The 25,345-nt window shown below is 48.5% G+C and overlaps 1 protein-coding gene across 6 annotated transcripts in view; it reads right to left on the reverse strand.

Annotated features, from left to right (window-relative positions):
* Nucleotides 1-11,100: 11,100 nt before the first annotated feature.
* Nucleotides 11,101-25,345, reverse strand: part of apip (APAF1 interacting protein) — a 74,268-nt gene continuing 60,023 nt past the window's right edge. For 4 of the 6 annotated variants that reach the window (XM_070899336.1, XM_070899334.1, XM_070899333.1 and 1 more), the window contains exons 3-6: nt 15,299-15,416; nt 13,324-13,459; nt 11,924-12,091; nt 11,101-11,814 (exon numbers count right to left, since the gene is read on the reverse strand). In XM_070899336.1, coding sequence (XP_070755437.1) covers nt 11,715-11,814; nt 11,924-12,091; nt 13,324-13,459; nt 15,299-15,416 — 522 coding nt within the window. In that variant the 3' untranslated portion in view covers nt 11,101-11,714. Of the gene's footprint in view, nt 11,815-11,923; nt 12,092-13,323; nt 13,460-15,298; nt 15,417-21,949; nt 21,999-25,345 lie in introns of all 6 variants that reach the window. The other 2 variants (XM_070899331.1, XM_070899332.1) reach the window with 1 other exon arrangement.

Consider the following 25,345-nt stretch of genomic DNA (forward strand, 5'->3'; position numbering starts at 1 on the left):
TTCCCTCTGTCTCCCTGCATAGGTTCCCATCCCCCTGCCATATTAGTTTAACTCCTCCCCAACAGCACGAGCAAACACTCCCCCTCGGACACTGGTTCCGGTCCTGCCCAGGTGCAGACCGACCGGTTTGTACTGGTCCCACCTCCCCCTGAACCAGTTCCAATGTCCTCGGAATTTGAATCCCTACCTTCTGCACCACTCCTCAAGCCACGTATTCATCTGAGCTATCCTGCGATTCCTACTCTGACTAGCATGAGACATTGGTAGCAATCCTGAGATTACTACTTTTGAGGTCCTACTTTTTAATTTAGCTCCTAGTTCCCTAAATTCACTTTGTAGGACCTCATCCCACTTTTTACCTATATCGTTGGTACCTATATGCACCAGGACAACTGGCTGTTCACCCTCCCTTTTCAGAATGCCCTGCACCCGCTCCAAGACATCCTTGACCTTTGCACCAGGGAGGCAACATACCATCCTGGAGTCTCGGTTTCGGCCGCGGAAACGTCTATCTTTTCCCCTTACAATTGAATCCCCTTAGAATTGACTCACTGCTCCACCTGCCCCACTTAATTTAGCTGCTATTTTGAAACATTCTCAGTCCTGCAGTGCGGAAATCTTAGCCCTCTTGTTTTAAACATATCTCTGTTAAGCCATGCCATTTCACACATGACCCTCAAGCTCCAGTGTCTTGTTTGCTGTGCAGTTTTTAACACTGTAAACTATTTTGCTTGCCACTATAATGATCACCAACAGTAAGGGCAGATGATCAAAAATAAACCTCCCAATATTCTATCCTTAGGTTTATTTTTGATCATCTGCCCTTACTGCTTTACTTCCTCCTCAATTCTAATCTAAATATTTATCAATTGCTTCAAATGAGTCTGCTCTAGTTCTCTGGCCCCTTAACTATCTACGTGTAATGCCTCCAACACAAAAGAGTTCCTGTCAAGAAAGGCACCATTTGTGACTCCCTCTGCTCTACACAAACTCCCCAATTCAGCAATTAAAGACAATTATCCAGCACTCGAAGTAGCCAAGTACATAAGAACATAAGAACATAAGAATTAGGAACAGGAGTAGGCTATCTATCCCCTCGAGCCTGCTCCGCCATTCAACAAGATCATGGCTGATCTGACCGTGGACTCAGCTCCACTTACCTGTCCGCTCCCCATAACCCTTAATTCTCTTATTGGTTAAAAATCTATCTATCTGTGATTTGAATATATTCAATGAGCTAGCCTCAACTGCTTCCTTGGGCAGAGAATTCCACAGATTCACAACCCTCTGGGAGAAGAAATTCCTTCTCAACTCGGTTTTAAATTGGCTCCCCTGTATTTTGAGGCTGTGCTCCCTAGTTCTAGTCTCCCCGACCAGTGGAAACAACCTCTCTGCCTCAATCTTGTCTATCCCTTTCATTATTTTAAATGTTTCTATAAGATCACCCCTCATCCTTCTGAACTCCAACGAGTAAAGACCCAATCTACTCAATCTATCATCATAAGGTAACCCCCTCATCTCCAGAATCAGCCTAGTGAATTGTCTCTGTAACCCCTCCAAAGCTAGTATATCCTTCCTTAAGTAAGGTGACCAAAACTGCACGCAGTACTCCAGGTGCGGCCTCAGCAATAACTTAAACAGTTGCAGCAGGACCTCCCTGCTTTTGTACTCCATCCCTCTCGCAATGAAGGCCAACATTCCATTCGTCTTCCTGATTACCTGCTGCACCTGCAAACTAACTTTTTGGGATTCATGCACAAGGACCCCCAGGTCCCTCTGCACCGCAGCATCTTGTAATTTCTCCCCATTCAAATAATATTCCCTTTTACAGTTTTTTTTTCCAAGGTGGATGACCTCACACTTTCCGATATTGTATTCCATCTGCCAAACCTTAGCCCATTCGCTTAACCTATCCAAATCTCTTTCTAGCCTCTATGTGTCCTCTACACAACCCGCTTTCCCACTAATCTTTGTGTCATCTGCAAATTTTGTTACACTACACTCTGTCCCCTCTTCCAGGTCATCTATGTATATTGTAAACAGTTGTGGTCCCAGCACACCACTCACCACCGATTTCCAACCCAAAAAGAATCCATTTATCCCGACTCTCTGCTTTCTGTTAGCCAGCCAATTCTCTATCCATGCGAATAAATTTCCTCTGACTCCGCGTACCTTTATCTTCTGCAGTAACCTTTTGTGTGGCACCTTATCGAATGCCTTTTGGAAATCTAAATACACCACATCCAACGGTACACCTTTATCCACCATGCTCATTATATCCTCAAAGAATTCTAGTAAATTAGTTGAACATGATTTCCCCTTCATGAATCCATGTTGCGTCTGCTTGATTGCGACTATTCCTATCTAGATGTCCCGCTATTTCTTCCTTAATGATAGCTTCAAGCATTTTCCCCACTACAGATGTTAAACTAACCGGCCTATAGTTACCTGCCTTTTGTCTGCCCCCTTTTTTTAAAGAGGAGTTACATTAGCTGCTTTCCAATCCGCTGGTACCTCCCCAGAGTCCAGAGAATTTTGGTAGATTATAATGAATGCATTTGCTATAACTTCCGCCATCTCTTTTAATACCCTGGGATGCATTTCATCAGGACCATGGGACTTGTCCGAGTCCCATTAGCCTGCCCAGCACTACCCCTTTAGTGATAGTGATTATCTCAAGGTCTTCCCGAGACCAGCAATTTTTGGCATGGTTTTTGTGTCTTCCACTATAAAGAACGAAGCAAAATAATTGTTTAAGGTCTCAGCCATTTCCACATTTCCCATTATTAAATCCCCCTTCTCATCTTCTAAGGGACCAACATTTACTTTTGTCACTCTTTTCCGTTTTATATATCAGTAAAAGCTTTTACTATCTGTTTTTATGTCCTCACATTACACTTTTATTTGCTCATCTTCTAACTATTTCCTTAGCTTTTTACAACTTCAGTTAGGATCTTATCGAAATAATTAACTCCAAAACTGAACAACAGACATCTTTCCATCTCCTTTCAACATACGAAATGCTCTCACTTTAATGTGATTCATGAGATAAAATTAGTAACCATGCCATCAGAACACTGGGTCATCAGAACCCCGGCCAGACCAGTAACACCGGGCCATCAGAACCCCAGCCAGGCCTGTAACACCGAGCCATCAGAACCCCGGCCAGGCCAGTGACACCGAGCCGGCAGAACCTCGGCTAGACCAGTAACACTGAGCTGGCAGGAAGATGCCAGACCAATAACACCGGACTATCAGAGCCCCGGCCAGGCCAGTAACACCAGGCTATCAGAACCCCGGCCAGGCCAGTAACACCGGGCTATCAGAATCCCGGCCAGGCCAGTAACACCGGACTATCAGAATCCCGGCCAGGCCAGTAACACCGGACTATCAGAATCCTGGCCAGGCCAGTAACACCGGGCCATCAGAACCCCGCCAGGCCAATAACACCGGGCCATCAGAACCCCGGCCAGCCCAGTAACACCGGGCCATCAGAACCCCGGCCAGGCCAGTAACACCAGACTATCAGAACCCCGCCAGACCAATAACACCGGACTATCAGAACTCCGGCCAGGCCAGTAACACCGGGCCATCAGAATACCGGTCAGGCCAGTGACACCGAGCCGGCAGAACCTCGGCTAGACCAGTAACACTGAGCTGGCAGGAAGATGCCAGACCAATAACACCGGACTATCAGAGCCCCGGCCAGGCTAGTAACACCGGACTATCAGAATCCCGGCTAGGCCAGTAACACCGGACTATCAGAATCCCGGCCAGGCCAGTAACAGCAGGCTATCAGAACCCCGGCCAGGCCAGTAACACCGGCCAGGCCAGTAACACCGGACTATCAGAATCCCGGCCAGGCCAGTAACACCGGGCCATCAGAACCCCACCAGGCCAGTAACACCGGGCCATCAGAACCCCGCCAGGCCAGTAACACCGGACTATCAGAATCCCGGCCAGGCCAGTAACACCGGGCTATCAGAACCCCGGCCAGGCCAGTAACACCAGACTGGCCAGTAACACCGGACTGGCCAGTAACACCGGACTATCAGAATCCCGGCCAGGCCAGTAACACCGGGCCATCAGAACCCCGGCCAGGCCAGTAACACCGGGCCATCAGAACCCCGCCAGGCCAATAACATCGGGCCATCAGAACCCCGGCCAGGCCAGTAACACTAGGCCGGCAGGAAGATGCCAGACCAATAACACCGGGCTATCAGAACCCCGGCCAGGCCAGTAACACCGGGCCATCAGAACCCCGGCCAGGCCAGTAACACCGGGCCATCAGAACCCCGGCCAGGCCAGTAACACCGGGCCATCAGAACCCCGGCCAGGCCAGTAACACCGGGCCATCAGAACCCCAGCCAGGCCAGTAACATCGGGCCATCAGAACCCCAGCCAGGCCAGTAACACTAGGCCGGCAGGAAGATGCCAGACCTGTAACATCGTGCCAGAGGAAGGTCCCAGCTCCAGTAATACTAGCTCAGGTAATACTCTGTCATCAGGAAGTGCCACCTTCAGTGGTACCGTACCATCAGGAACACAGCCAGCTCGAGGAATATTACGCGATCAAAAAGCTACGCAACCCGAGTCAAACCATGTGTTGTTTCAATTTTATTTAAATATAATCAGACTCAATGGGAGGAATCTTCAGCATATGCCCAAAATAAGCATCTGCTGTGCCCGCCCAGAAGGTGGTGGGGGTCTGGAACTCACTGCCTGAAAGGGTGGTAGAGGCAGAAACCCTCATAGCATTTAAAAAGTATTTGGATGTGCACTTGAATTGCCGTAACCTATAGGGCTACGGACCAAGAGCTGGAAAATGGGATTAGGCTGGATAACTCTTTGTTGGCTGGCAGGGACATGATGGGCTGAATGGCCTCCTTCTGTGCTGTAAATGTCTATGATTCTGTGACCTGCTGGTTTTCCTTGGCTGCCACTACTTGCCTGTTTGGCGAGCTGGTAGGGATCAGCACCTCATCATTTGGGAAGAAATTGCCGATGTGAACCCATGACATACAGCACAGGAGGCCATTCAGCTCATCGTGCCTGGTGCCAGCTCTCTGAAGAAGTTATCCAATTAGTCCCACTCACCTGCTCTTTCCCCATAGCCTTTTTCAGGTATATATCTAATTTCACTTTGAAGGTTGATACTGAATCTGCTTCCAACCTACTTTCAAACAGTGTATGCCAACTTGTAATAACACGCTGCGAAAAAATAAATTCTTCGCATTTTCCCCGATTTGCCAATGACCTTAAATCTGTGCCCTTTGCTTACTGACCCTTCTGCCAATGGAAGGAGTTTCTTCCCATCTACTTTATCAAAACTCCTCATAATTTTGAATGCCTCTATCAAATCTCCCCTTAATCTTCTCTGCCCCAAGAAGAACAATCCCAGATTCCTTAGTTTCTCCACACATCTGAAGTCCCTCATCCCTGGTACAATTCTGGCAAATCTCCTCTGCACCCTCTCCAAGGCCTTGACATCCTTCCTAAGCTGATGTTGCAACATAAAGACAGGGTGGTAAAAAAACTATTGGCGGGGTAGAGTTCTGAACACGTTCTACAACTACAGAACAAGACCTACTGTTGCAAAGAACAATATTGGCAAGGCTTACTTTGCTTCTTCAACAAACCTCAAAAGGAATGTGACCAAGCGATCCGTCAACACAGCCACAAATAACTTGGCAGTTTGCTTTCTTGCTGTAAATCTTCCAGAACAGGTGGTTGTTAAAAAACATACTGTGAGCAGGGGTCAGAACGAGTGCCATCAGTACATCGTACGCCTCCTTCTTGGGTTTCTTGCACAAAGTGTACGGGTTTTTTTGAAGAGAAAGCATGGTTGCTTCCAATGTTTCTTTTTCCCCCTTGGTTGGTTACTTCCAACCCACTCATTGATGTGCAGTCTGGAGGCCAGGCTTTCTTAATTGTTCCGGGATATGGACGCCACTGGCAAGGCCAGCATTTTTTGCCCACCCCCGATTGCCCTCGGGAAAGTGACCTGCTCCCAGGTCCTGCACCGATGTTGCTTTGAAAGCAGTTGTTGGGTTTGTGTAAGTACAGTACAGGGGCCAGACCATCTGATTTTACTCAGTATTCCTCACAGCAGCATTGCTGTGATCAGGATCAAGCCTGCATGGCACCCCACTGCACTGCCTCACACTTTCATTTTGCTGCGAAAGCACTGCCCCTCCAGCAAACCCAGTGAGAAGAGCCATCAATTGCATTGGCACAGGCCCTGAGAGCAAAGTTTTGCATAAATTCTGGACTGTGAGTGGATAGGGAGCATCAAACTAGAGGGAAGGAGAGGGAATAATTTTCGCAGTCCTGTTTTTAGGTGTCAATCGTGGCTCAGTGGGTAGCACTCTCACCCGAGTCAGAAGGTTGTGGATTCAAGTCCCACTCCAAAGAACTGAGCACGCAATATAGGCTGACACTCCAGTGCAGTGCTGAGGGAGTGCTGCACTGTCAGAGATGCCATCTTTCAGATGAGACGTTTGATTTATCAAAGTCCTATTTGCTCTCTCGGGTGGACATAAAAGATCCCATGGCACTATTTCAAAGAACAGCAGGGGAGTTCTCCCCTGTGTCCTGGCCAATATTTATCCCTCAACCAACATCTCCAAAACAAATTATCTGGTCATTGACACCTTGCTGTGCGTAAAATTGGCTGCCATGTGTTCTACATTACAACAGTTCAGAAAGTTCTTCATTGGCTGTAAAGTGCTCTGGGACATCCCGAGGTCGTGAATGGCACTATATAAATGCAAGTCTTTCTTTTTAACCTCTCCAAAAAGCCACACGCTTTCTGAAGGACATCCAAGGGAGGAGGAATGGAAGGGCTCCTGGATATCAGTGAAGCTCTATTAAAATAATGAGGTATAGTTGGCCCTATTGCTTTTAAGTGCTTACTGGGTGTGGCATTCATTGCCTAACCGAGTGGCAGTTGAGCCGATTGAACTTCAGCCTCCCATGAATAAACTCTTTCAAACGGTGCAATTCTGAGATTCCAATCCTGCAGACAACAAGCTGGCACAGCTGATGAGGGCAGGCAGTGGCTTCTGCTGGTATCGAGGTTGTTGCTCTTTATGTGGTCTACACAGAATTAATGTGCATGTCATCACTTTCAATGGGGTAAAGCTTCATTACAACAGGAACATTATTTTGTTCAGTAACATGCTAAGTGGATGGGAACTCACTTTAGATAGCATTGCTCTCCATAGCAATACCATCACAATTTGCTTTTTTTATGGTTTCAATCTGACAGAGAAATGCAGCAGTGCCATAGCCAACTATCTTCATCCACTTCTTAATGTGATTACAACTTGTACTTCTATTGTGTCCTTAACGTCAGTCACTTAATCAAGGACAAGTACAGAAAGCTGTGTTAGGGGAGGTGACAAAAGATGCTGAAGGTTTCTGACATTGGACAGAGGCAGTAAAGTGGAGCAGTTTAAGGACAGTGGAGCTGAGGGATGGAGTTGTATCGGAGGCCAGAATCGGAAGAGCAGAGAGGATGAGCTGGCACATAAGGTCGCAGAGAGGAGGGGAAGCCGTGGAGGGATTTGTAAACAGGGACAGATATTTGCTGGGACAGGAAGCCAGTAGGGGCTGCTGAGGACAGGAATGATAAAGGAGTGTGAAACAGGACACGGGCAGTGCAGTTTATGTAAAGTGCAGTTTGACTGGCTGTCAATTGGAGAAGTCAAACCTGGAGACAACGATGGCCTGGATAAGATTTCAGCGGTTGTGGTGGTAAGGTGAAGTGTGGGCAGAGGTGGAAATAAGCAGTCTTGGTGATGGCAGGATGTGGGCTTTGAAGCTCAGCTTGGAGTCAAACGGCAAACTGAGCTGACACACCGGAGGGAACAACAGGGAGGGGGATAGAATCGGGCTTTGGGTACAGAATTTATGATAGAAATTAAACAGGATGGTTTTGATCTTGCCAATATTAAGTTGGAGAAAATTCTGGCTAATCCAGGACTTGATGTCAGACAAGCAGTTACACAATGAATTGAAGATGGTGACAGCGAAATAGAGCTGTGTCATATGAACATACGATAATGACAGGCAGGAAAAGACCTGCTGGTCGCTCACACCTGCCCAACCAACACTCATGATGGCTGGAACATCATAACTACACATTTCTATCCCCCACATCCATGTTATTCTCTGGAAGAGGCAAACAAAGAGAAAAAATCCATGGCCAATAAGGCAAAATTAATTCTGTAAAATTCCTCTCCAACCCCCTCAGGCAATCAAAACCAGTCCAGGAGATGACAGCGACAATGTGTTAATTACCTGTTGATCCACTTACCTTCTATATGATGCTATTTCCTCCCAAGTCGAGAACCAGTCCAGCTCTGTCTTGAAGGCAGGCAGAGAGTCAGCACCCATCACACAAGCCCATAATACATTTCAGAGGCTCAAATACGCTCTGGGAATACAGGAACCCACAGCATCTAGTCTATTCCTACTTTTGCATAGTTTAGACACATGTCCCCAGGTCCTCCCCAACCTGTAAAATTGGAATAATCTATCAATAGGCATGCAATCCAGCCCTGCCATTATTTTATAAACCTCTATTAGGGCGCCTCCAAGTCTACACTACACTAGAGTAAATAAATTGTATCACCTGTCATGTGAGGGATGCAAAACTTGATGCAGTCTAACCAATGACCTGAATAGTGCCCTTTGATTTGTGCTGAATGGTTCAATTAATACAACCCAATACTCTGTTAGCTTTAGCTAGAGCTTCTCTGCATTGGTCAGTCATGAGCCTTCAGTGATCTGCGCACAGTAACACCTCGATCACTTTCTTTCTCAACCACTTTCAGTATCATTGCCTGTATGTGGTAAGCGTATTCTGTGTTGGTTTTACCAATGTGCATGGCTCTATATTTATCTAGATTAAATGCTGTTTTCCATTGTAATTTGATAATGAAAACTGACCTCCATGCTTATGGATATTGCTACCAAGGGGTAGCATAGAGAAGAGAAGGGGTCTCCCGAAGTGACTGAGCTGGGGCAGGAGGACAAGACATTGCATAAAATATGCTGACTCTCTTGGGACAAGTAAAAGTGGGACCAGGTGATGGATGACAGTGCAAAGAAGTGAGAGAGATGGTGGGAGGGGGATGGAATGGTTGACTGTTGAATGCCACAGAGAGGTCGAGGAAGAGAAGGAGTGATAACATACCATCGTCCCATCATCGACCTCTGAAAGGATGTCGTTTGCGACTTTGATCAGGGTGGGCTCAGTGATGAGTGGCATGGAGACTGGACTGTAGGGATTTAAACAGAGTGGTAAGAGCTGGGAGGTGATAATGTATTTGAGGAAGCATAGAGAAGGGATGGTAGTCGGAGAGGGCAGGGGTTCAGAGTAGGCTTCATGAGAAGAATCCGGTGGTATGGTGGTTATGGTATTCAGAGCTCATGAATATGTTATTTGATTGATGTTATTTCTGTTTATGTCATACATACTGATTTTCATTTACGAACACTGTTCAATAATATAATGATCAGGATAAAAAAAAAAAGCCCTCAGCCCCTGACCTCGTCAGGCTCTTTTGTTCCTGTTCTTATCCGGCGGGCGCGGATAATTCCCCAATCCTACCTGCTGGGTTCTGGTGTTTGTCCTGGTTATCTGACACGTTCTGATCATTCTCCTGTTCTACCTGGGGGGGGGGGGGAGGAGGCGATTTCCCTGTTCCTGCCTGTTGGCTGTTGGTGTATTTCCTGCTCCTACTCAGTTGCTAACAGTATTCAACCTTTCTCACCCTGCTGCTGCTGGTATTCCTCCCATTACTGCTCGGCCAGTACTGTTGCTGCGTGCGTTTTAATTTGTTTTGTCTCCACTACAGATCTCGAGTAAACCGGAGCCTGGGGAAGGGCACACATGCGGTGGGTGAGACAGAGCTAATAGGACGGTTTTGCAGTCGTGGGGCAGAGTGTGTAAATCCTCTGCCATTACAGCAGACTGAAATGAGGAAAATAGATTTTTTTCTACAATTTGATGGTAAAACTCGAGGGAGCAGTAATCTTTGATCAAAGTCAACATTGCAAAAAAGTACTTTTCATCCAGCTGTTGGTGCTGAAAGTGTCTGCGGTTGGAGTGTTTGGTGCTGACGGTGTCTGCGGTTGGAGTGTTTGGTGCTGACGGTGTCCGTGGTTGGAGGGTTTGGTGCTGAGTGTCTGTGGTTGGAGGTTGGGTAAGCTGGCTCCGGCCTGTCTGGTTGCCATGGTAGTAGGTTGGGTGTTGTGGGCTGGTGGGCTGCTCCCTATCCCCGTTTCTCATTCTGCTGCTCGTTTTGGATGAGATATTAAACAGAGGATGAGACATTAAACCGAGGCCTTCTGTCCCCTTTCAGTGTCTGCTGAAGTGTCTGTTCCTCGACGCCTCTCCTCGCCTGGGATAGGACATTTTTAGCTCAATGACGTTTCTCTAAAGTTTTGCTGCTTTTACAAAAGTTGCCAACTTTTGGATGAGACATTAAACAGAGGATGAGACATTAAACCGAGGCCTTCTGTCCCCTTTCAGTTGGATGTAAAAGTTCCCATGGCACTAATTCAAAGAAAAGCAGGGAAGTTTTCCCCAGTGTCCTAGTCAATATTTATTCCTCAACCAACGTCACTAAAACAGATTATCTGGTCATTATTTCATTGCTGTTGGTGGGACCTTACTGTGTGCAAATTGGTTGCCGTGTTTCCTACATTGCCACAGTGACTACATGTCAAGGGTACTTCATTAGGTGTACGGTGATTTGGGATAGCCTGAGGCTGTGAAAGGCGTTACATAAATGACAGTTCTTTCTTTGCACTTTTGTGAAGACATAAATATGTGTACACCACTTGATACTGTGCTGCAGAATCAACATTGCCTTGCTGCAGAATTTGGGCTCAGTTGTTACAGAAACTGACTTTGAGGTGCTGTAGTATTCTAACGACCGTGTGTGCAATACAAATATATTGAGGGCCGAAACATCCAGGAGAATGGCTCGAGGAGCTGAATGGCCGACTTGTGTTCGTGTGAGAACTTCTGTCAGAAATGTCAGAGTGTTGGCGCCACCCGCAGGCAACTCAGTAATACTACAGCCATTTTATAAAATCCAGGACATTTAATTACTGCCGATTTATTTCAAATGATTAAAAATATTAAATCCAGAGTTACAAAAGGGGCTTACAGTGCATCATAACAGCTCAGACTGCTTCAGCATTTATATGTATGAAGCTACAGTTAAATTTTCAGATAAGTCACGGCTCAGTGTTAGATCCATGTATAGCTGATGACAGCAAGATACAATTAATTTAAAGTTAGTTGTCGGAATGGACTTGTCGGATTCAAAAGCTCTGTAATAAGTGACCCGTATGATGATTGAATACTTGGAGTCAAAGTGTAAATGAGAGCTTGATAGTCACTTCTGGCAGAGTACACTCCTGGCAAAGGCTATTCTGATTAAATATAAAACACTCAACTAATTTTGTTGAGTCTGTAGACTATAGCATACACTCAGATAAAACAACTGCACATGGATATGTGCCATCCAGTGTAAATATTCATCCATACTGTAGTTCACTCCTGCTCACATGGTCAGCCAGGTTCGAAAGTTCATGCAGCAGTGAGCAATCAAAGATATTGGCAGCAGGTGTATATGGCTTTACATTTTCAGTATAACCCTGCTTTGGGCCAGAGATATTTCCCGATTGGGGTATTAGATGATGCCCTTTTCCTCCGTTGGGTGCTGAGATGGGTCAAGGCCGCACTGTTTCATTTGTACAGCAATATCAAACAGATAGTCATAGCACTCGCACCTGCAGAGGGAAGAGGAAGAGAGGGAGAGAGGGAGGCACGGAGGTGAATCGGGTTAACGTACAGCACTTGGGGATAACCAACAGGGTAACCGGCACAGATGGTACTCACATGGTTTTAGCATTTTGCCATGTCTTCCCCCACACGTAGACGCCATGGCGACGAACCAGTACTGCGCAGGAGTCTGGGTACTCATCCATGGCACGAGCCATTCGCTCCTTCAGGTCCTTCTCCTCTGGTGTATTCTCGATAATGGGCACCACCAGCAGATCGTCATACCTGCCGAACCCAAAATGTTCAACAAGCTTTTATAAAACAAGAAAACTATTTCCCTTGTGTTTGAATTTGCGCAATGATTTCCTCCCGTCAAATTCCTTCAGCAAGACACAGGAGCCAGCACTGTGAAAGTGCCTTCGCCACACTGTTTGCAATGGTTCAAGGTGGCAGCTCACCACCTTCTCAAGGGCAGCTGGGGATGGCAACAAATGCTGGACTTGCCAGCAGCGCCCACATAATAAATGGTTAAAAAGTACTGACAATCCCAAAGGTCCACAAATGACCAGATCATTCACAGTTTAAAGTAGCACTGACCCCCATTTCTTTTATTTAATTCCAAAGATCCTCCCAAATAAAAGAATAAAGAACTAAGCCTCCAATTCCTATTGCTGACATGTAGCCACATGAATTATCTTTAGAATTATTATCTTTAGCACTTACTCGGCTGTGTGGGTGTAACTAGGATAAAGTGGACACTGCTCTCACACTGGAGCCTGTGATCTTCACCAAGCTCGGGCCCACACTTCCTCTGCATAGGGTGTTCAGGATGTACTGGGGACTTCAGGCTAGCTGATAGGGAATAAGTGAAAGCTAAAATGGCACTAATCAGTCGTGGGCCCTGTTTCTCTGCCCACATGGCCTTTTATCAGGTTTCCAGTAGTTCCTGTTGTCTTCAGAGACTGCCACTGTTTTGCAGCCAGTGTCTGCTCAAGGCTGAGTGCAGGTGTCCTTGCCGCTCTGTCACCTCCTCTAACTCGTGACTCTACCCTTGTTATTGGCCCAGGCTACGTCATTGTATGAAAGGCACTGTACAAATAACTAACATGTCCTGGACAGGCCGCTCCCCTCACATTCTACAAGTGCAGCCTTATAAACATTCCTCGTGCTGCTGTTACTCCCAAATCAATCTTAAATAAAAACTGTTTGCATTTAGCCTGCGGTAGAAATACTCAAATGTAACCACTGCAATCTGCTTGTTTGCCAAGGTTTCACCAAACACGATCACCAGGAAAGGGAGGAAATTCTGCTCATCCCATCGCATCACCCAGGATTTGAGCATCGGGCAGGGCAGGCCTGGATGCAAACCAATACTTCTACTCACTATGCCACCCACAAGTTACCGCTGCTAGTTTAAAAGAAAAATAAAGGAATGATACTCCTTGGTTCGTTGGCAGGATTCAGTGAAACGGCATTGGATCGGTGTTCAGCGTCACACTCACTAAGGAGGACAGTACCTGTAAGAGCCTCCGGATTGACATTTGCGGATTCCTTTAATCATTTCTTGGTGCGTAATTTGAAACTCCTTTCCTGGGAAGAGAAGTGTTGCCATGACAGCAGCTTTGGAGTGCATGTGTATGACTGCTCCAGATCCTGCAGAATTAGAATCAGCACTTTACACATATTCCCAAATACATGCACAGCACAATCAGCGTAACATCTTACTTAGAGAAATGCACAATGCTGGTGTTGATAAGAGGGAAAAAGATCACTACAGCTGTGATGTCCAACGCCTCAAAATTAAAATTCTCATCCATGTGTTCAAATCCCTCTGGCCTCATCCATCCCCTTCTCTGTAACCTTCTCCAGGCTGCCGAGAAATCTGCATTCCTCCAATTCTCGCCCCTTGTACATTCCCGGTTTCTTTTGCCCCACCATTGGCAGCTGTGCCTTCCGTTGTCTCGGCCCCAAACTCTCAAATTCCCTCCCGAAAGCTCTCTATTGTTTCAAGGCGCTCCTTAAAATCTACCTCTTTGATCAAGCTTTTGGTCACCTGTTCTAATATCTCCTTGTGTGACTCGGTGTCAAACTTTGTCTGATTATGCTCCTGTGAAGCGCCTTGGGATGTTTTACTATGTTAAAGGCGGTATATAAATGTAAGTTGTTGTTGTTTCTTTCCCATGATGATGAATTGATCTACATCAATAACATCCCTTTATTAATGAAAGAACTTGCATTTATATAGCACTTCTAATGTAATACTGTAAGTATCCCAAGGCATTTCACAAAAAGGCACATGGAAAACAGCCATCGAGCCAGTAAGGAAAAGATCAGGAAAGCTAGGTTGAAGAGATGGTTTTGTGGTGAATAGGAAGTAACTAGACAGGGAGTAGACTAAAAGTAGTAGACAGGGAGATGTCTATGGATAGTGTTGGCTAAAGGTGAAGCTCCTGGAATTGAAGGCAAATGATTGACCTGGTTAGGAGATTGGTTAGGTGGTAGAAGAGAACGAAGCTGAAGAGGCAGCTGTACAAATGGTTTAGATTTTGAAGACAAACATAAGAACATAAGAAATAGGAGCAGGAGTCGGCCATTTGGTCCATCGAGCCTGCTCCGCCATTCAATAAGACCATGGCTGATCTGATCATGGACTCAGTCCCACTTCCCCGCCTGCTCCCCCTGACCCTTTACTCCCAAAGAGATCCATGTTTGAGGCAAGGGTGGAAGTAAGGGAGGCAGCTGATCAGAGAAAATCAAACTTGGCTTATGTGAACTTGATGGACAGTTACATTCATTTTCACAGTCTTCCAGCAACACAAGCTGAAACTGATGGGATGTGCTACGTACACAAAGTTGTACGTCTCTAATGGCAGAATTGCTTCGACCTTGAAGGGGAGTCTGTTTTTATAGTTGGTGCCTTAATGGCGTACAAAACATCATACTGTTGGGATTTACAGATTATCAAATAAAACTGCACTCAAAATATATTATATATTAGACTATCTTCAACCTTACCAAATGGTCAGAAATGGAGAAGCTGAATTGCTTAGGCTATTACACCAATGTGGGGCATTCCATCTCCAAGGATGGAGAATAGTGTGTGCACTCCAACTGTGTGTGTGCCCAACTCAGAGCCCTTGCCCAACTCAGCGTGTGCCCAACTCGAAGCCCGTGCCCAACTCAGCGCCCGTGCCCAACTCCGTGTGCCTAACTCAGTGCTCGTGCCCAACTCAGCGCCCGTGCCCAACTCTGTGTGCCTAACTCAGTGCTCGTGCCCAACTCAGTGTGTCCAACTCAGTGCCCGTGCCCAACTCAACGTGTGCCCAACAGAATCCGTGCCCAACTCAGAAATAGCATGCACTCTCTCACCTATTTTATACATTGCAAACAAGCAGTGTACACATACCAAATGAGAGGCAGCGTGCTACCCCGGAACTGGAATGCCCACATACAGACGCAGCATGCAGCATTGTGAAAGGTGCTGTGCCTTACCTCGCTTGGTGTATGCATTCATAAAGAGAGGTGTGCATTGACTTTTCGTTAGCTTCTTCGAGAGCGGAGGGCCAGAGATGTCACGTTCTTCGATGTCACAGACAAACATATCATCAGGCTGCAAGAGAGTCAGTGGAAGTTAGGAGCGCTGAATGGACAGCGACTGCTCAGCACCGTCTCTCGGGACAGAGGGCAGTGAAAGTTCATTCTGATCTAGTACTAACTGCCAGCCTGCCTGCTGGGTTGGTGTATCAGAGCCAGAGGAGCTGAACTCTAACCAACAATATACATTCTGTGCTTTATGATTACTGATTCCTCCCACATAGTTACATATTTTTAAACAAAATGTACAAACAAGTCAAAGGTGTAGCTCCTTTAACTTTACAGATGCAGCAACTTTAAATGGAACATACTCTTCAAGGTATATGAGAGAGTCAGGTATGGATGGGGAAAGGTGGGGAAAGCTCAATCTCCCTCAGCTTGGATTTCGATCCCCAATCACCAGTGCAGAATGGCTTTAAACAAACACAAACCGTTCAGAATTGGACTGACAGACTTATCATACTATCTGAAGCTGATCCACACGAATCATTGTCTCAGCGACAGATCGAACTAAGTGTCCCACTTGAAGCTGGGCTCATTCATCATCATCATCATCATAGACAGTCCCTCGAAATCGAGGAAGACTTGCTTCCACTAAAAGTGAGTTCTCAGGTGACTGTAGTCCAATATGGGAATTACAGTCTCTGTCACAGGTGGGACAGACAGTGGTTGAAGGAAAGGGTGGGTGGGGAGCCTGGTTTGCCGCACGCTCCTTCCGCTGTCTGCGCTTGGTTTCTGCATGCTCTTGGCGACGAGATTCGAGGTGCTCAGCGCCCTCCCGGATGCTCTTCCTCCATTTTGGGCGGTCATGGGCCAGGAACTCCCAGGTGTCGGTGGGGATGTTGCACTTTATCAAGGAGGCTGTGAGGGTGTCCTTAAAACGTTTCCTCTGCCCACCTGGGGCTCGCTTGCCATGTGGGAGTTCCGAGTAGAGCACTTGCTTTGGGAGTCTTGTGTCGGGCATACGAACGATGTGGCTCATCCAACAGAGCTGGTCAAGCGTGGTCAGTGCTTTGATGCTGGGGATGTTGGCTTGAGCGAGAACACTGACATTCAACCCACACAATGTCATGAAAGTGTAAAATGCTGCATATAATTAACCAGACAGTGTCAGATAACACCAGCTCTTCACTCTACTATTAACAGATGATCATTTGTGTAGTGGGTAAAGAAAATGATTAAAAAAGAACATTTCAATGTTTGATTAGTGCAGATGTCAGCACTTGTGTACAGAAGGACCCTGTTAACAGCACTGGTTAGATATACATTGACCCGGATTTTGCGGTTGAAATAACAGTGAGGCTAACAGGGCTCACCGTTATTAAAGTGTAAATCGGACAGCAACTTCCAGTGACCGCAAGTGTGCAGGTAAACGCGGAAATCAGGCAGTTGCTCTCCGAGATGCCCTGCTCCTCCAGAAGCTTCGCTATACTGAGTATATCTTACGTGGGACTCGGCATTGAAATACATGGAAGGGCGTGAAATTGCGGTACGTACGTGATAGGTGCACACTAAACTCGCCAATCAGTATTGCTGCCACTCAGATATACTTTAGTGTGCTACTTTTCCTCATCCCAATTTCATCTGATGACCCATCCCAAACCCCGCCCCCACCAAAGATCACAGAGTATGCCAGCTTCCCTCCCTACCCCACCTTTATCCTTTCCCAGTTTAATCGATTGCCTCTAAAACCCCTCACTCCCACCCCAACCCCGTCCATTAATCGTCTCCTCCACCCAATGTGCATCCTTGGCTATTGGCCGTTATTCCCTTCACAACCTTTTACTGTATTTTCTGCCTCTACTGACCTTTCTATGTTAGACTCATCAGGATGTTTGACTAGTGTGGAGTTACCTGGGATATTAATACAGATTACAATCAACAGGGGCCCAACTGAAGGCTCTTTAATCCCCCACGGGGTTTCTCTCCAACACTCATCATAGGCAGTCCCTCGGAATCGAGGAAGACTTGCTTCCACTCTTAAAATGAGTTCTTAGGTGACTGAACAGTCCAATACGAGAACCACAGTCTCTGTCACACGTGGGACAGATAGTCACTGAGGAAAGGGGTGGGAGGGACAGGTTTGCTGCATGCTCTTTCCGCTGCCTGCGCTTGTTTTCTGCATGCACTCGGCGATGAGACTCAAGGTGCTCAGCGCCCTCCCGGATGCACTTTCTTCATTCAGGGTGATCTTTGGCCAGGGATTCCTAGGTATCAGTCGGGATGTTGCACTTTATCAGGGAGACTTTGTGTGTGTCCTTGTAACGTTTCCTCTGCCCACCTTTGGCTCGTTTGCCGTGAAAGAGTTCCGAGTAGAGCGCTTGCTTTGGGAGTCTCGTGTCTAGCATGTGAACAATGTGGCCTGCCCAGCGGAGCTGATCGACTGTGGTCAGTGCTTCAATGCTGGGGATGTTGGCCTGGTCGAAGACGCTAACGTTGGTGAATCTGTCCTCCCAGGGGATTTGTAGGACCTGGCGGAGACATCGTTGGTGATATTTCTCCAGTGACTTGAGGTGTCTCTGAGCCATACAGGAGGGCGGGTATTACTACAACCTTGTAGACCATGAGCTTGGTGGCAGATTTGCGGGCCTGGTCTTCAAACACTCTTTTCCTCAGGCAGGCCGAAGGCTGCACTTGCACACTGGGAGCGGTGTTGAATCTTGTCGTCAATGTCTGCTCTTGTTGATAAGAGGCTCCTGAGGTATGGGAAATGGTCCACGTTGTCCAGGGCCGCACCGTGGATCTTGATGACTTGGGGGGGGGGGGGGGGGCATTGTTGTGTGGCGAGGACAGGCTGGTGGAGGACCTTTGTCTTACGGGTGTTTAGCGTAAGTCCCATGCTTTCGTACGTCTCAGTAAATACGTCGACGATGTCCTGGAGCTCAGCCTCTATATGTGCGCAGACGCAGGCGTCGTCCGCATACTGTAGCTCGACGACAGAGGTTGGAGTGGTCTTGGACCTGGCCTGGAGATGACGAAGGTTGAACAGGTTCCCATAGGTTCTGTAGTTTAGTTCCACTCCAGCGGGGAGCTTGTTGATTGTGAGGTGGAGCACGGCAGCAAGGAAGATTGAGAAGAGGGTTGGGGCGATGACGCAGCCCTGTTTGACTCCGGTCCAGACGTGGATTGGGTCTGTAATGGATCCGTTGGTAAGGATCATGGCCTGCATGTCGTCGTGGTGTAGGCAGAGGATGGTGATGAACATTTTGGGAGCATCTGAAACGGAGGAGGACACTCCATAGACCCTTGCGGTTGATAAGTGTCAAAAGCCTTTGAAAGGTCGAAGGCGGCCATGTATAACGGCTGGTGCTGTTCCCTGCATTTTTCCTGCAGCTGTCGTGCTGCAAAAATCATGTCCGTTGTGCCCCAGAGGGAACGAAATACGCACTGTGACTCCGGGAGGAGCTCATCAGCCACAGGGAGAAGATGGTTGAGGAAGACTCTAGTGACAACTTTCCCAGTGGCTGATAATAGGGAGATTCCTCTGTAGTTGCCGCAGTCGGACTTGTCCCCTTTTTTAAAGATGATCACGATCACTGCATCTCTGAGATCCCCTGGCATGCTCTCCTCCCTCTAGATGAGAGAGACGAAGTCATGCATTCGCGCCAACAGTGCGTCTCCGCCATACTTCAGCGCCTCAGTGGGAATTCCATCCATTCCCGTAGCCTTGTTGTTCTTAAGCTGTCTTCTGGCTTTTTCTAACTCGTGCAGTGCTGGGGTTTTACTGAGGTAGTGGCGGGTAGAGGCAAAGGCAGAGTCTCGATTGAGGAGATCTTCGAAGTGCTCCTTCCAACGGGCCCTGACTGCTTCGGTGTCCTTGATGAGTGTTTCTTCCCTGTTCTTGGCCAGGAGTGGGGTGGGACCTTGGGAGTTTGGACAGTACATCATGGCTGTCAGCCAGCTGCTGTGTCTCCTGTGCTTTCTCCATCCACCACCTGTTCTTTAGGTCTAGGGTTTTTTGTTGAACCTCAGCCTTAAGCCGTCTGTAATGTTGTTTTGCTGCTCCCGAGTTGGGTTGTTGTTTAAGGCTCAGAGATGCCCTGCGCTTGCGATCTATTGGTTCTTGGATCGCCTGGTCATTCTCATCAAACCAGTCCTGGTGTTTCCTGGTTGAGTGACCGAGCATCTTTTGGCAGGCATTGGTTATGGAGGCCTGGAGGGCAGACCATGCTGTGGGCATTCTGCGTCTCGGGGTCATCAAGGCACGCCAGGTTAGCTGTGAGGCGCTGACTGTATAGGGCTCTCTTAGCTGGGTCTTTCAGTGCCCCAGCATTGACTTTTTGCGGCACTGCTTCTGCTGTCCCCTCCGCTTTGGGGCCACGTTGATGTCAATGATGGATCGGATTAGGCAGTGGTCCGTCCAGCAGTCATCAGCTCCTGTCATGGCGCGAGTGATGCGCACATCCTTGCAATCCCTGGCTCGGACGATGACATAGTCCAGCAGGTGCCAGTGTTTGGAGCGAGTGTGTTGCCACGATGTCTTGTATTTGTCCCTCTGGCGGAACAAGGTGTTGGTGATGAGGAGTTCATGTTCTAGACATTTTGTCAGGAGTAGGATACCGCTGGAGTTGGCTTTCCCAACTCCCTCTCTGCCGATCACACCTCCCCAGAGGTCTGAGTCCATGCCGACCCTGGCGTTGAAGTCACCGAGGAGGATCAGTTTGTCGCCCGCGGGGACGCAGGTCAGGGATTTTTCGAGGTTAGAGTAAAAATCCTCTTTGTTCTCGTCTGTTGCATCGAGTGTTGGGGTGTAAGCACCGATGACTGTGGCGCACTGGTTCCGGGATAGGGTGAGTCGAAGCGTCATGAGGCGTTCGTTAGTCCCGCAGGGGGAGTCTCTGAGGCGGTCGACCAGCTCGTTTTTGATGGCGAAGCCGACTCCGTGAAGGCAGCGTTCTTCCTCTGGTTTCCCTTTCCAGAAGAAGGTGTAACCTCTACCTCGTTCCTTAAGCTGGCCTTCCCCTGCCCGCTGGGTCTCGCTTAAGGCGGCGATGTCAATGTCAAAACATCTAAGTTCCCGAGCAACTATAGCAGTGCGGCGTTCCGGTCTGTCGCTGTTCGAGTTGTCCATGAGGGTCCTGACGTACCAGGTACCGAACTTCATGTTAACGGAGTGGACGATGCCTGTGCATGAGTTCTTTTAACATGGGGTGGCCGCTGCACACTGGCAACCACACGGGCTTAGCTGAGCGAGGTCTTGATCCAGTGGCAAGGGGGTCCAAGACAAACTGGAGACCAAGCACTGCTATATGGGCCTAGTTGCCTATGGCGAGATGTTTACCGCAGGCTCGGCGCTGGGTAGCGCCCTTGATAGTAGGTGGTCTGAGGCTTGGTTGGGGGCAGGCATTGGGAGGGACAATGGTCCACTGGAGTTCAGAGTGGGAGGGCAGGGGGGCCACAGCCATAGTACTCACCATGTGCCGTGGGAGAAGAGGCCAGGTCACCAGTGGGGAAGGAGAGGTCCAGTCGTCGCTGAAGGAGCTGGGGAGGCCAACCACCGCCGTAGAAGAGGAGGTCCGGTCGCCGTTGAGGAGGAGGTCACCTGTGGGAAAGGAGAGGTCCAGTCGTCGTCGAGGAGGCCGCTGGAAGGGGCCTGGTCGCCACTGGAGGGGTGAAGGCCCGATCGCCGCTGGAGGGGTGGAGGCCCAATCGCCTGGTCGGGGGCTCACCTGGCTTGCCGGGGACCGAGGATCGGGTGAGGTAGGTGAGACGGCGCCAAGGAGGAGGCTGCCGAAGGGGGGGTGGGGAAGAGGTACAGGTCGCCGCCTCAGGAGGCCTGGTCAACATCATCGATGGGTGGTGTGGTGCGAAGCCTGAGGTAGGCCCAAACTTGTGGGATTCACAGGGTTGGGTTTAAAGTAAGGATTTAAGTGAGTGCACCGCCTATTAGGGTCTATTAGGGCTAGGGGAAGTTTAGTCAGTGGGAGGGGGGGGAGGTTGAGGGTGGAAAGTTGCTGGATGGCAGAAGTTGTTTGGCAGCGGAGCTCCCTGGGGAGCTGCCACCCCGGCGGCCATCTTCAATAAATCTCCAACACTACGCCCCTCACAAACACGGCCATGCTGCTGTCGTCTAAAGAAAGAATTTCTCCTGGAAAATATGAAGTGCTGCAGAGAAATGTTAATGGCTGGTGTTACCAGCTGTGGCTCAGTGGGTAGCACTCCCAACTCTGAGTCAGAAGGTTGTGGGTTCAAGTCCCACTCCAGACACCTAATCTGGGCTGACACTTCATTGTAGTATTGAGGGAGTGCTGCACAAGGCCCTCTCAGCTGGATGTGAAAGATCCCAGGGCAGGAGCGTTATCCCCCGTGCCCTGACCAATATTTCTCCCTCAACCAACATCACTAAAACAAGTTATCTGGTCATTATCACACTGTTGTTTCTGGGAGCTTGCTGTGCGCAAATTGGCTGCTTACATTACAACAGTGACTACACTTCAAAAGTAAGTCATTGGCTGTAAAGCGCTTTGAAACATCCTGACATCATGGCAGGTGTATTATAGACGTACGCCGTACTTTCTTTTCCTTTACCACAACAAATTCATCACACACCTGGATCCTCTCCTTCTGAACACCCGACGGAGCAATGTAGATTTCATCTCTGAAAAAGGAAAACATTAAGGTTGTTTTAGACTTCATCAAAACAGGTTCAATGGACGGTGCTTAACACAGAGACAGTGTGGGTAAAAACAAGTGGCAGCAACAACAACTTGTATTTATATAGCGCCTTTAACATAGTGACAGGAGTATTATAAAGACAAAAAATTTGACACTGAGCCACTTAAGTAGAAATTAGCACAGGTGACCTAAAGCTTGATCAAAGAGGTAGGTTTTAAAGAGCAAAGAGAGGTGGAGAGGCAGAGAGGTTTAAGCAGGGAGTTCCAGAGCTTGGGGCCCAGGCAACAGAAGGCACAGCCACCAATAGTTGAGCGATTACAATCAGGGACGATCAAGAGGTCAGAATTAGAGGAGCGCAGACATCTCGGGGGGGTTGTGGGGCAGGAGGAGATTACAGAGATAGGGAGGGGTGAGGCCATGGAGGGATTTGAAAAGAAGGATGAGAATTTTGAAATCGAGGCATTGCTTAACCGGAAGCAAATGTAGGTCAGCGAGCACAGGGGTGATGGGTGAGTGTGACTTGGTGCGAGTTAGGACAAGAGCAGCCGAGTTTTCGATCACCTCCAGTTTACATAGGGTAGAATGTGAGCGGCTAGCCAGGGGTGCGTTGGAATAGTCAAGTCTAGAGGTAACAAAGGCATGGATGAGGACTTCAGCAGCGGATGATCTGAGACAAGGGCAGAGACGGGTGATGTTATGGAGGTGGAAATAGGCGGTCTTGGTTAAGCTGTGGATATGTGGTCGAAAGTCAAATATGACACCAAGATTGTTAACAGTCGTCTGGTTCAGCTTCAGACAGAAGTTGGGGAGAGGGATGGAGTCAGTGTCTAGGGAACAGAGTTTGTGGCAGGGACCAAAAACAATGGCTTCAGTCTTCCCAATATTCAATTGGAGAACATTTCTGCTCATCCAGAACAACTGGATGTCAGACAAGCAGTCTGACAATTTAGAGACCGTGGAGGGGTCGAGAGAAGTGATAGTGAGATAGAGCTGGGTGTCGTCAATGTACATGTGGAAACTGACGCTGTGTTTTCGGATGATGTCGCCAAGGGGCAATATGTAGATGAGAAATAGGAGGGGGCCGAGGATAGATCCTTGGGGGACATCAGAGGTAACGATGCAGGGGCGGGAAGAGAAGCCATTGGAGGTGATTCCCTGGCTATAATTAGATAGATAAGAAGGGAACCAGGCGAGTGCAGTCCCACCCAGTAAGATGATGGTGGAGAGGCGTTGGAGAAGGCCAGAGTGGTCAACCATGTCAAAGACTGCAGACAAGTCAAGAAGGACGAGGAGGGATAGTTTGCCTTTGTCACAGTCACAAAGGATGTAATTTGTCACTTGAGAGGTTTTGATACTGTGGCAGGGGCAGAACCTGATTGGAGGGAATCAAACATGGAGATGCGGGAAAGATGGGCACGGATTTGGGACTTTGAAGAGGAAAGGGAGGTTGGAGAAGGGGCGGTAGTTTACAAGGACGGAGGGGTCGAGGGTTGGTATTTTGAGGAGAGGGGTGATGATGGCAGATTTGAGGGAGAGGGAGGACAGTACCTGAGGAGAATCGTTAACAATGTCAGCTAACATGGGAGCCAGAGAAGGAAGTTGGCTGTCAGCAATTTGGTGGGAATAGGGTCAAGGGAGCAGGAAGTGGGTCTCATAGACAGGATGAGTTCGGAAAGGTCATGAAAGGAGATCGGAGAGAAGCTGGAGAAGGTGAGGTCAGGGCTCGGACAGGGCTCGGGCAGGGAGGATCCTTCGAGGGAGTTTGACCCGGTGAGCTAGGGGAAGGAAGGGAAGAGGCAGAGGCGGTCGAACGAATGGTCTCAATCTTAGAGACAAAGAAGTCCATGAGCTCCTCACACTTATTGTCGGAGGTGAGGGTGGAGACTGGGAGAGGGGTTTAAAAAGACGGTTAGCAGTGGAGAATAGAGCCGGGGTTTTTCTTTACATTCCAGAATGATTCTGGAATAGTGAACAATTTTTTGTCAGTGAAGAGCAGGACTCAATAGTGCTTTATGTGGTCCAGCCAGATCTGGTGCTGAATGGCTAAACCAGTTGTCCACCAAGTCTGCACCCCTTGGACTTAAGAGAGCGAAGATCAGGGCTGTAGCAGGGAAACGGCCAGAGTGAGAGGGAGTAATTGTTTTAACAGGGACTAGGGTGTCAAAGGTGGTGGTGAGGGTGTGGTTGAGTAGAAATGTCATGGTGAATGGAGGGCCAGAGGCTGGACAGTTGGGAATTCATAAGTGCAGTTGGAAAAGAGTCGCGGGAGAGTTTTTTCCAGGGGCGGAAGGGGGATGTGGGTGGAGAGCGATCCTTGGAAGTGGTCAGAGATGGCCCAATCTGTGATTGACACGATGATAGTAGCGAGGGCACGAGAGATGGCAAGGTCAGGGGGTGACCGTGAAAATGGGTTGGGGAGTTTACATGGAGATTAAGGGAGGATAGGAGGCCAGTGAGAGAGGAGAGAGACCATGGTGAATTAAGGTGGAGGTTGAAATCACCGAGGATGAGAAGTCGCTCGGTGCAGAGGCTGAGGGAAGAAAGCAGTGAAGATATCTCAGTAATAAATGTTTTATAGTACCTGGGTGAGCGGTGGAGAACGAGACTTTTAAATGAGAGGTGAGAGGGATGGAATAAGGTGAGATGCTCAAAGGAGGGGAAGGTGCCGGAGGAGTAGCGGGGTAGACTAAGGTGTGATTTGATGATGAGAGCCACACCGCCACCACAGGGGTCTGAGCAGGGCAAGTGGTGGAAGGTAGAGCCGGGCGGGGAGGCTTCATTTAGGGGTAAGGTATCATCACCCTCAGCCAAGTTTTAGTCCGCGCCATGATGTCGATGCCATCATCCCCGATAAACTTATGGATAGGAAGGGCCTTGTTCGCTGGACATTCTGGAGGCAGATGCGGAGAGGGTCGGTGATGGCTGCCCCACTGACAGTGTCCACAGGGTCATCGCGGGGGGGGGGGGGGGGGGGGGGGGGGAGGGTTGAGTTGAACGGGGTGCGCTGGGCAGGAAGATCGGCGAGAGAGTAGGATGGGACAGTTGGGCTTCTGTATGTAAAGAGGCAGTGACGAGTGCCTCGATGGGCCCTTCAAAGGATGCCAAAAGAGGCACAGAGGGAATCTGTAGGCTTATCTAGGAGGGAGTCAAGCCTAGGATAGTGGCAGCAGAGCAGGAAGGTCGAAGAGTAATGAAGGTTTGGGATAGGTATTTGGGAGGGCAGAGTATCCGAGAGAGAGGAGAGATGAAAGGAGGTACGACGATAGGGGAGAGCTGTCAGGGAAAAGTATTGAATGGCTCGGGTCCCGAGCAGCAGGCAAAGTGCGCATG

The sequence above is a fragment of the Pristiophorus japonicus genome, chromosome 14 (genome assembly GCF_044704955.1).
Source record: "Pristiophorus japonicus isolate sPriJap1 chromosome 14, sPriJap1.hap1, whole genome shotgun sequence".
Taxonomy (NCBI): Eukaryota; Metazoa; Chordata; class Chondrichthyes; family Pristiophoridae; genus Pristiophorus; species Pristiophorus japonicus.